Source organism: Hyaena hyaena, unplaced genomic scaffold (genome assembly GCF_003009895.1).
Source record: "Hyaena hyaena isolate Hyena2069 unplaced genomic scaffold, ASM300989v1 scaffold_366, whole genome shotgun sequence".
NCBI lineage: Eukaryota > Metazoa > Chordata > Mammalia > Carnivora > Hyaenidae > Hyaena > Hyaena hyaena.
In genome coordinates this window covers 493,031-506,046 of record NW_024080999.1, presented here as the reverse complement: position 1 = coordinate 506,046, position 13,016 = coordinate 493,031, and the positions used below count along the sequence as shown (strand labels likewise).

At 32.1% G+C, this 13,016-nt stretch overlaps 1 protein-coding gene across 2 annotated transcripts in view; it reads right to left on the bottom strand.

Moving 5' to 3' along the window:
• The window catches only part of NECTIN3 (nectin cell adhesion molecule 3), a 123,967-nt gene that overhangs the window by 54,322 nt on the left and 56,629 nt on the right, over window positions 1–13,016 (bottom strand). Inside the window, exon 6 of one of the 2 annotated variants that reach the window (XM_039250341.1) lies at window positions 6,240–8,394. The exons of the other annotated variant lie outside the window; for it this stretch is intronic. Within the exon in view, the coding sequence (XP_039106272.1) occupies window positions 7,814–8,394 (581 nt within the window). The 3' untranslated portion in view covers window positions 6,240–7,813. Of the gene's footprint in view, window positions 1–6,239; window positions 8,395–13,016 lie in introns of those variants that run through there. 2 annotated transcript variants of the gene reach the window in all.

Sequence of the window (13,016 nt, the reverse complement as noted above, 5' to 3'; positions counted from 1 at the left end):
GAACACTAGTATGAAATGCAAACAGCAATCTGAAATTTCTTACATTCGAGTCAAAGAATTTTAACGAAAATTGAGAATTTAGCTCCAACACTGCCTCCTCCACATCTCTGCCCACATACTCTAGACTCTGTATTATAATTAAACATTCAGCTAATTTACTAAGTGACTGACATGAAGCAACATTACCATCACCTAAGGAGATAGACTACTAAATCTTAACTATCTGCTTACAATCAGCAGAACACAAAAGTGTTTTAATGCTAAAGTATTTAGCATTAAAGGACTGGCGTATGTGTATCTCAAAAGAACAGCTTCCTATTATCATTGCAGCTATAAACACACACACTGAAAATCCATCTATAAAAACAGAAAAATAGCATTCCCCAATACAACAAAAGCTTACTGCCCATAATAGATATAATGTATGTCTTATGGGAAAAATGTTCAAAAATCTGTTAACACATCATACCAAAAGAAATACAGCTGTAAGAAATTTCATTATTTTTGAAAAAAATATATACACGTAACTACCAAACTGAATTTAAGTTTGTCTTCATTACTCTGATACATATGAATAAAAAATATGTGGAAACTATTCAAACATATGCTCACCTAATTCACACTTGAGAAGATTTGAAAAAATACCATTCTATACAGCAAAACATAGTAATTTGCTAAAACGACTTGAAATGGGTGAGTATAGAAATCTACAGGCCCTTTCCAAACACTTAAACACCAAGTCCTAACAATTAATGGAAACTCGGTTTCATTTTTTCCTTTATTACTTTCACCAAATCTTCAGTGATGCTACCATGCGATTCACACATTAATGTGACACCCTACAAATTTATCTTCTCAATTTTTATTTGCTTCCATAATACATACCACTGTATCACCATTTTTCCTCAAAAATATAACTCATTTTTTTCAATAAAATGTTTACCTTTTCAATATGACATCTAGCTCATTATATCCATCTATTTATCTCACTACTTTTTAATTAAAGTCCTCTCTTTGGGTTAGGATGCTGTTGTTAGCCTCTCATTCAACAAATTAGCAATAGTAACCTAACATGTGTCAGGCACATGCTAGGTTCCAAGAATGCAAGCATGAATTTTACATAGTCCCTATCTTCATAGTAGAGAGCAAAATCCCCAAAGTGGGATCACAGAATCCATAAAAATATTTTTTCCAATGTAGAGAGGTTATTATCACCTATCTTATTCCCTTTTTTATAGTGTAAGAGAAAATTACAAAATAAATGTGGTACTAGTATATGATACATGGACTGGCATTGGTAGCCCCACTGAGTCTGTCAGGTGCTCACGTGCTATACGAGGCACCTACAAAATCCCATGAGAAGTGTGGAATGGGATAGTTCCAGAATAAAATCAAACAATTACACATTTACTTGGTTGTCCCACAAACCAGAGCCAGCATCTTGTGACACATTGTGATGTATGAGCTCAGCTGAGTGAACTAGTAACTACTCTAAATTTAACCAACAGTCAAGAATTTAAAGGAGGCCCGACATGGATGCCCTGGGTGACAGGGGAATATGAGGGGATCTGTGCTAATCCGTCTTATATATTAGTAAGCATTTATTCTTAATAGATGTCATTGCTGCAAAGAATTGGAGGAATGAAGAGAACACTAATAATGAAGGCACAAATAACGACAGAACCCCATAAAACACTAATGCAATTATCTTACTCTTAATACACAAATTTTATCAGTTACATTATGAAGCAAAACCATGGCCATATAATCAGTGATGAGTCAACCAAAAAACTGAAACACATTAGGAGACTAAGTAAAATAAAAGATTTACATTCATTCTTATTAACCATAAACCTTACACAAAACCCATACTGTACTGAAATAATAGCTAATATGAGGGGGGAAGTTATTGTGATCAGCAAGACATTGAAAAACCAAACACTGTGAACAGGAGACTAGCTCTAAAGACAGTAGTTGGGATGAAAACTAAAACTGTTAAGGTTCCCAACAATGTACTTCTTCCATTTAATCTACTTGTGTTGGAGAGACTGCATTTTAGCAACCAAGTATCAAAATAAAAACCAAGTATCAAAATGTACTGAACATGGACTCAAACCTCTGAATCATTGAATCAAAAATACAAAACCATGATTAAAAAAACAAATGAAGCACACTCCATCACATGTTTTGAGCTGGATCTTGAATATGGTAAAGAGTGTAAAAGAAATTTCAGGTAAAAGCAGTACGGTCATAATTATTCAGACATCAAAGCACATGGTATGGTAAAAGAAAGAACAGAATTAAAAAATCCAGGCATCAAGTAGTTTCCCTGCTACATATAGGCTTTGAGCATCTAATGACTGCTAATATCAAAAGAAAAGCAGGTATTATATGCCTTTTGACAGAAGATACCACCACTTAGAAGTAATTTTGTACCTTCTCCAAATTACACCTTAATATTACCAAAGTTCTAGATCTGACAATTTACAGAAAATACAGAGGTTCAATTAGCACAATCCAAACTGGGAAATTGCAGGACACAAATGAAGCCATTTCTTCAACAAATAAATTGCAAGGGAAAATAATCGAGGGAGTGAGGAGTGTCTCACGGAGAACATATAGCTTAAAAATATCACAGTGTATGGGTCACATTTAGAAACTAATTAAAACAGGGGCGCCTGTGTGGCTTAGTCGGTTAAGCGTCCGACTTTCGCTTAGGTCATGATCTCGCGGTTCGTGGGTTCGAGCCCTGTGTCGGGCTCTGTGCTGACTGCCAGCTCAGAGCCTGGAGCCTGTTTCACAGTCTGTGTCTCCCTCTCTCTCTGACCCTCCCCTGCTCACGCTCTCTCTCTCTCCTAGAAATAAATTAAAAAAAAAAACAAAAACTAATTAAAACTGTGTTTAAAAAAAAGTGATTAGAAATTTAAACTCACTAGATTCTTAATATTACACATTTTTAATTTTTGATGTAATAAATCTGTGATTACTTTTCCTAAATGTTCTACTGTTTTAGAGCTGCATGCTAAATATTTACAGATGAACTAAGGACAGGAGGGATTATGTGAGTAGGAGCTTAAATTAACAAGACTGACATGAATTGATAACAGAAGCAGGTACAAAGAGATTCAGTTCATTATTCTGTCCTATTTTCATATAATTTCCCATAAGAAAATGTTTATTACAAAGAGAGGCCAATCTTCTATATCTAGTTGTCTCTGGCTTTTACATCAAACTGTCTCTTCAAGACTAGGTGTTTCCTGAGATATTTCTCATAACTGAAACTGTGAAATTAGATGTCATGTCTATATAGAAATATTATACATGTAAGGAAATGAGTCTCTGAATTATTTTCTCATGTTTAGAAGATTATATTTTAAAGTCATCTCACTAAACTCACTTTCACACTGTTTCACCCACAATAAGTAGCCAGAACAGCAGCAAAAAAGGTAAGTGATCTAATACAAACCAAAATTGAATCAAGTTTTATCTGCATAAATTGAAATGAACATGATAAAATAACTATCAAGGTTCAAAAAATGATATATACAGCAAAAGCAAACCTATCACTACTCAACTCAAAGTAGGTAGATAGAAAAAAACAAACAAAAATTTAAAAAACCCTGCAGCTAAGTGGAATAGAGAAAACAAATACTAAACAGAATGCATTTTTTAAACCTAGAATAGTTGATATCGTGTGTACACTATTCCAGAGATTCTTTCATGCATGAATTTTCATTAGTGTAACAAGAAGGAAACCAAACCTAATCCAAACTGTATGCTACTTAGAAATAAAAACAAAGCAACACAACTGCTGCTTGCCTTAAACAATTTAAAGTTTAGGAGAACAAGTATTACTTTAAACATCAGAGATAGAAAACAGGGAGGTGATTACAATTAGAAACAATGGCATTTATAATGAAAGCAGTAATAAGTGAAAAGCACTAAATGCCAACCTAAAATAATCTCAAGAAATATGTTCATTCCAAATGGAAAGCCAATATATAAAATTTAAACTTATGTCAAGTTTGCAGCAAAAACATTCAAAATTTGTTTTCACTGCTAAGCTAGAGAGACAGATAATTCATGATTCTAGAGAATGTTGTTCATGTGTATATAGAAAATAGGAATTAAGTGGTCAATTAAAAATAAATAGTGTAATGGCTAACCTACCAACTTAGATGCTCTCTCAAATTTTAACTGTATCCTTGTTTGAGAAGAGGAATAAAAAAAGAGGTTTTGAATTCCCACAAAAACTTCATTATAATTAAATATATGAAATTCGGTTACACGCAACACACAACACACACACACACACACACACACATACACACACAGTCTGCAGCAGGGAATATAACAAGGACAAAGAAGGTAATACAGAGACATAGGCTTGTTATAGAAATATGCCTCTAAAGAATTTTTTAAAAACTTTTATTTAAAGATTTGTTGCATGGCTATTAGGGGCTACCACCTGATAAATAACTTGGTAAAAAAAACAAAAAAACAAAAACCACTGGTACAAATCAAATTAAAATTAAATCCAAACCCCATATACCAAAAATTTGAGAAAGGAGCATATTCTTTGGGGTGATACATTTCCAATTAACAAGCAAACAGAAAGAACAATTAAATCTGTAAATCATTCCTCTATTAGAATTAAAAATTCAATATACTGATCATTTTTTCCTTTCTTATATTTTACACGATACTTCCACACATTCACAACTTCTTGTTCATATGCCATTAGTATTTATCAAAGCAACATCAACCTCAAATCAGACGTTTTCATGTATGAAAGTGTTATATTTATCTCAATTTTTCACTCATACATTGTACTTCCTACAAGCCCTTCTGCTAAACATTTAGCTAGGGTTATCACTAGAAAACATTCCTATATATGGCTATCAGAAGCAATACTTACTACTGAAAAACCTTAATGGTTTCTTTAATGTTACACTTCTCAAATAGAAACCTTTTAGGCACATGGTAAAATACTAAATATTTCAACTATAATGTACCTCTCAAGTGTAACTTTTAAAGTTAACCCCTAGCCTATTAAAGTTTTAATATATTTTTATAAAAATGGCAGGACAAAATAAAAGTTGCATTCATCATCCCTGCATTACTGAAACATTTTAACCAGTGTGAAGGAAAACCCTAAAGTGAATACAAAAATGAAAAGTCAGTTCAAAGAATAAAAAAACAAATATAAACATCGTCAAAATAAAGTAAAACATTCTCCCATCTTTTCCAAAAAAAATAAGGATTTTCTTATGCACTTATCAATTAGCTGTGTATATCACTGACATCTAAAACTTAATTTAACGAAAGTTTATTTAATATGACTATTCATGTTCACAAATAAGTATGTACAGTAAACAAACATAAAGTTCTAATAAACAGCAGTGCAATGCTTCAGAAAGTCTTAACTAGTACCAGATTCTTAACATTTTGAAATCTTAGTGTGTCAGATGATTTATATTAAGGATAGAGAAGGTATCAAACATTCACTTGCTTGCTGTTTTCCAGGTCACCTTCTCCCATCAAAAAACAGAACAAAACAACCCCACCATAAACACATAATGGCCACAATATAAAAGGGAGGTCATAATCACTAAGTAGATATTTAAATTTTTGCAGTACAGTTGCAAAATATATTTCCTTCAGATAATACTCCAGAGCCAATGAGATTATACAGTGATTATTCTGCTCAGATTCATATAGCATTTCAAACCATAGTTCTAAAGATGAAATTGTGAACAAAAAAGCCACAACTTCTTATCTTCTATGGCAAGAAATTTTAGATACATTCTTCTTGTGGCCATACGAGTGCTGGTATTTAAATTAAAAAATAAAGTCCACTTTAACCACAGGGTATTATCAATAAAATTTTGCTTCCAATGACTTGGACCAAAGAGTCTTAATATTTGTATGTAAGTGGTTAATTATATTAAAACCATATATTTTTAACAAGATTATCAGTGAGCTTACCTGTGTCCTTCGCTGATATTACAATCTTATACTAACTGTGTAAGAGGGAAGAGAAATAAAAGGTTTCTAATTTCCACAAAATACTGATAGTCTAAAGAAAGGAAATTATGTTATAATTGTTTAGAATACAGCCTTGACTACTTGCAAGAACATGTTAGAATTGTGTCTTATAAAACATTCCTTTAGACTCAAAGAGGAACATCAGGAGTGGAGTGGTTGGGGGGTTAAAAAAAAAAAGTACCTACTTTGCCTTTTTATTAACAAAATAATTTATTTATGATTCTCCTACTACTAACCACTTCAATTCCTGGCAAAATACCTAAGGCAATTCTACACAGTCCTTTTTTCAAATGAATCATCAACAGAAAACAACATATTCTTTGGGCTTCAAAATAGTTGTCATCATTACAATTTTGTAGGACTCCACTGTAGAAGCAATTTAATTATCTCACAAAGAAACCCACATTTGAAGATTTAGATAACATTTCTTTTTCAAAAGATACATGATTTTTGGAAAGAATATACTTAATGAATTATGGAAAAAACAAAAACAAAACAAAAAAACCTTATGATGTTTATGATGTTTCCAGTTTTAATTGGAAAAACAAAAATCTTGAAACAAACACATACATTTAGGAGGAAAACGGAGATGATCTGCCAATATACATCAGCAAGCGCTAGTGAGTGGTTCTATAATTCAGATTTTTCTCATTAAACCTCAAATTTACAAGTTTATTCTAATTTTTCTGTATATTTACCCGTTTGAACAACATTCACTATTAGGTAACTAAGACAAGATGGGCTAGAAAATTCTTTGTATAGATTTTTGGCTGACATATCTCATTTCTAAAAACTGTACTCCAATGCTAACTTGCTCACATTTTTCCATATACTTAAATGCTCTCTCTGAACTATACTCAATTGTGTACCATCTTTTCATTATTCTTATATTTAGGACATAAAGCATTCAAACAAAACTATGTATGCCACTTAATGTACCAAAATCCATGTTCATACGAAACCGTAAGTATTGTCCTCTAGAGATGAAAAAAAAATGTAATAATTATGTTTAGAAGGCATGTTTTTATTAAGACTTTTGTATGTATTTTAGACAAAAATACTGACCAGCTAATTAGGCTCTTCCACACAGCATGTTCACTGAGTTTACTACCACAGTTTTAGTGCAACAAAATACCTTTGAAAAGCCACTCTACAGTAATTATGGCAAGGCTCATTAAAATGCAGAGGTAAAGATTCCATTTATATAGAAACTTAGAAAACAATGTTTGAAAAGGAAAGATGTTTGTCAGGCTGAATACTTTTTTGTATACTAAAAATATATATAAACATTTCTTGAATTAGTTTTATAGTCGATTTTCATGTAGTGTCATTTAGTGGTGATAAATTTTGAGAGGTATATGTTTAACAAACATTATACTTGAGATTATAGTCTTAGGTAAACATTTAATACACAATGCCAAGGTAGTTTCCTTTTTTTTTTTCCTTTTTAATTTTTGTACCAAAAAAAGTCATACATTTAATGTTGACATTTCTTCTTACCTGTGTGCCTCAGACCAATAAAGTACTCTGCATTAAAATTTAAATCTTGAGACAGTAGTACAGCATTGAAAAAAAATTGTAAAGCAGCTCAGATACATTGAACCCAGATTTTACAGTTTCATTTGTCAAATTAGAATATAAAAAGTAAGCTTGAAAATCAAGTTGAAAAAGCTTATTCTTCCTCAAGAAAAAGTATGAACAATCTGAAAATGATCAACTAGTATGAATGAAACATTGTATATAGGTAAGTCACATTTAGTGGTTGCTAAACATACCACTCCCTCCTGGAAATTACGGAACCATCTACATGGGAAACTAAGTCATCTTCATTGTCGTCATAATGTTCATCACTGACGAACTTCATTCCCATTTTTAGATCTTCATAATAATCCATTGGTCTTTCAAACCTACTGAGATTTTCTACATTGTTCCACTGCGTTTTTTCAGTCTCTTCTAAATAGTCTTTCCGTATTAGATTGTTCACTGGATTCTTGTTTTCTTTTTTCACACTGTCTGGGTAAGAATCAAGCTCATCTTGTTGAAGAACATCTATTTGTGATTCTTTTTGCATATCTGATGGTGGAATGTAGTTCTTGGCAAAGTAGTCTCCACGAAACGTCCGTCTTCTCCTATAGCAGAATATTCCAGCCAAAACACTTACAAGTACTATGAAGAGAGCCCCACCCACTACACTAGCAATGATTGTGCCAATTGTGTCATCCTTAATTGTTGCCAAAGTTGACAATGGGAAGGGCAATTTTTTTGGTTCTGTTGCTAGATCCTCGATGTCAGCAGTTGAGGGATGCCACTGAACTGTAGGCTGAAGGGTGGTAGTAGTAGGAGGATCTAATGGAAACAGTAAAGATAGACAAGACACAGAAAGGCAAAGAATGTCAATGCAGGCTGGTTTGGCAGCAAGTTGAAAAGACTGCACAGTTAATGAATATATATTCATAGTAATAATAGTTTTTCATTCTTAAGATCAGAATGTGGTGGTACTTACATATTTTTAAAAAATAACAAAACTGACGTACAGTCAGTTACCAATGAAGTAAAAGGAATAAAAAATGGCCTACGATGTAAATCCTAAATTATTCTATTCCAAGTTTTAGCATGACATTGTACTCCAAGGAATACTTTCTTTTTTTTAAAGAGTATTACTTAAATGTCCTATAAACAGCTGGCTTAAGAATTATCATACCAAAAAATTAAGTAATCCAAATGTACATTTTCTTAGCCAGAAGAACAAAGAAATAAAACGAAAGAATAAAAAATTAAAGTATGTTTTGTTTTTATCTATCTTTACCTAATTTTGTTTATTTTTGTAAGATCTGAACTTATCTTTAAAAGAATGAAAAACTATAGATTCTTGTTAAGTGGCCATAGTATAAGCTGTTGGTTTAATAATTCTCTCAAAAATATTTTCCTTGAGTAAAGAGAACTTTGAATTTTTAGAAAGCACATATGTAGTACATATCATTATTTAGTAATTTAAAAATAAAAAGCATACGTTTAAACTGTGTTAGCCAAATGGGCTATATTATCAAACGAAACTAACAAAGACAAAGTAAAAACATGTTATAAAGTATTATAAAAATTTCATCGCCATGTCTATATCCCATGGGTAAGATATCTGCACATTTAGGAAATTGAAGGATTTCAACCATATCTGTAGAATTTATTGTCAGATCACTTTAGTACAAAGTATCAAAGAGTAGCTAATATTTTAGAGAGAACATTCTAATAATACTCAAATATTAGATGCAAATGATCCTGTGTACTGCCATTAGATTACAGAGTAAATAGCCATTAATATTAAAAAGCAACTAAACATAAATAGTAAAAATTAAAGATTGGTTAATTATCAATTAAGTGGTATTTGTAGGTCATGTTATACAAAACTCTAGAGTTTGAAGAAAGGATGAGTTAAAAAATCTTGAATTTCTTCTTTGATAAAAACAAATGACCCGAATGGTAATCTCCTATAATTAATTTTTAAATGAGTGGTACTGAAAGAGCTTTTTAAAAAATGACTGTTAGAAAAACACTAAATCTACATGGGGTAAGTTATACTAAAATTACAAGCTAAAGAAAAATACTTACTGAAACAGGTTTCATCACGGAATGCCATATGTACAGAATGTGGTAAAAATTTAGCAAGTACAATATAAAACTTAAAAGTACAGTATAACTAATTTCCTAAGAGTTTAAACCAATAGAATAGGCAATCCTGTCAAGTGCTTTGAAGTGAATACTAGCCATCATATTCTATGTAAGTAAATCAAGGAGGAATTTTAATTTGTAGGAACATATTATTCACTAGCTGAACAAACTCAATCCTAAAAAATACTGTGGAACTATAAAATCATTTCTAATATAAAAGTAGTAAAGCCTCCTATCATACAATGCAACCTCACAGAACCAGGATATTTAAAATTTTTTTAAATTAATTAATTAAAAATTAATCATTTGTAAGACAACTCATCTGAGGGGCTAAGACTAATGGAAAAGTAAGTTTTAAATAATAAATGTCCACTTTGTAATAGTGAAAGCAAAAGAAAAAGTACAATCAACTGGCATCGGCAGGTTTAAACAGAAGTACAAATCACCTAAAAAATTATTTATAATTCACACATTTTTGTGCACATAAGATTTTAAATTTTTGACAGGTCTTAATGAAATGCTACTTTTCTCAGAACAGTGCATACACCTGAGCTCTCACCAAGTACAGATATATATAACTTATTATTTTTACTAAGTATCCTTAAAAATATCACTGACATTTACTTCTACTGGCAACATTCTTTGTGTAAACACAGATGGATGACTACTACTTAACTGAGATTTAACAATACACAGCTTTCAGAAATTCTAACTAAAAAAAAAAGAGTAACAACAACACCCTATTTAAAAATCTTATTTAATTTTGTCAGTGGTTCTAAAAATATTTTAGCCTGCCACCCCGTCCTTAACCACTGCTAAAAACAGCACAGCTTCACTATTAATATGATTCCATGAAAAAGGGGCTGTTGTTAATACTTATTTTGCATTTTAAGCAATGGACATATGACAGTGCACCCAAAACATTTATTCATGCTTTCTAATTCTTGCCCTGCTCCAAGATCATTACAATGAAAGAATTTGCATAAGGAAACAAAAGGACTATTGTGTCATCACGAAGAGCTACTTATATATCATAGTTTAAAATCTTTTCCAACAGCATTCCTTATTTTTTCGGACACTGTTTTTTGATATTATTTGTAGAATATGTGATAAGCGAGCATATAACAAATGTAATCAACTAGTAGAGACTCTGAGTTCTCTACAGTCAAATGAAGAAATTCCTTTTTTTTTTTTTAATTTTTTTATGTTTTATTTATTTCTAGGAGAGAGAGAGAGAGAGACAGCGGGAGCAGGGGAGGGTCAGAGAGAGAGGNCTGATCTGCAGAAAAGTATACTCACATTTGTAGACATATAAGCTAGTCAATGCCTTTACTGTCCTTTCCTATCCATTCTAATAATTAGAGAAATATCAGTTTTTGTTGTTTTTTTTTTAACGTTTTATTTATTTCTAGGAGAGAGAGAGAGACAGCGTGAGCAGGGGAGGGTCAGAGAGAGAGGAAATCACAGACTGAAACAGGCTCCAGGCTCCGAGCTGGCAGTCAGCACAGAGCCTGACGCGGGGCTCGAACCCACGAACCGCGAGATCATGACCTAAGCGAAAGTCGGACGCTTAACCGACTAAGCCACCCAGGCGCCCCGAGAAATTCCTTTTTCAAATTAATGAGTTCTGCCAGAGAGGAAAACAAATAGTCCAGGTAAGGCCTCCGCAGCTATAAAGCATCTTTTAGCCTAATAATCACCATGGTAAAAAGAATTGATTTCTTGTTTCTTTTACACTTCATATGAATTGTTTAAACAAAATCTAGGAATTTTAAAGTTTAAAGACTGCTAATTAGGTGTGGATTATGCTAGATATTATGCCTCGTTCCTAAAATCAACAGGATTCAAAAGTCAAGATTTGCATAGCAATATACTTTGAGTTTCAGGTGTGGGGGAATGTATGTGATACATAAAATTTTGCTCCTCTAGTCTTAAAAGAGAATTAAGAAATATCAGGGAAAAACACACACCAAAAACAACTAAAACAACATAATTTCCAGCAGTCAGTTAGTACTGTACAAAGATTCACTGTAACTCCATGAGGAATAACTGAAGTTGAATATTGCAATCTTGGATCAATCACGTTTTCCAAAATCTTAAACTTAGCAATGTGGAAAAAATGTATTAGAAAATTACAATTCCCCTCAAACAGAGTTGCTAACTCTACTCTGTTCTGAGTAGATCTTTTAATCTCCAGTCATATGTTCCTTTTACAAATATTTTAAAAAATTATTTCTGAGATGATTTTAATTTTATTTTAATAAATAAAATGTTTTCTTCCTAGAGGAAAAAGGATTTATGGAACTTCCAACAATAAAGCCCAACAACTTGATTTTCACTCTGGGTGAATTATGGCTTTTTATTCTGATAAAAGCCCACTAGGCTTTACTAGTCATTTTGGAAGGCAGTATTATATCTAGGATACTTAATATTCTCCAAGAAGCTCTCAGCAAAATTAACTAAACTCAACATAGTATACTGTATTAAATATTAAAGACTCTGGATAGAAAAGTAAAGTCTAATTCTTGATGATGACTTAAAGAAAATCATCTCATAATGCTATCTTTCTGAAGTACTTAGCAGTAATTAATTGATTTTTCATATTTACTCAAAATTTTATTTCCCCTTTTATGGGACTGAGAAGATGTTGATCAAAAGATGTGTGAAGTTTATCACCATCATTGTGTTCTTTCCCTTGTCAAAGAAAAAAAAGATACATAAAAGCACATTCTGGAGTTATAATTCTTTCCTGACAGTTTTCTTCTCAAACAAATTTTTTCATTCATGCAAGAAAAGTTTATTAACCACCTAACACACGCCAAATATTATTGGAGATGGTGGAGATAGGTAGTGATTAAAGCAGATGACAGGACTTATATTCTAAAAGAAGTAAAAACAGCATATTAATAAAGTATGAACATTCATGTGGCAATAAATACTGAGAGAAAAGTAAGGTGGAGACAAAGTAGTAAAGAGGTGAGAAAAAAGTTCCAATTTTCAATTTTAAATATAGTTATAAAGGCGATACTTGAGCAAAGACCTAAAGAAAGTGAAGGAAAGAGCTCTAAGGATATCTAAAAATCTTTCCCATAAGCAACAAGTCAAAGACTCTGAGGTGGCAATGTACCGGCAATGTACCTGTTGTATTCAAAGAACAGCAAGGAAGCCAGCAACAAGGCCAAGTGAACAAGAGATATAAAAAGAGATGAAGTCAGAGAGATAACTAGGACCAGAGTATGTACAGACCCTTATAATATAGTCACTGCAAGATTTGGTTTTAATTAAGGGTAAAATGAGAAGTCTAC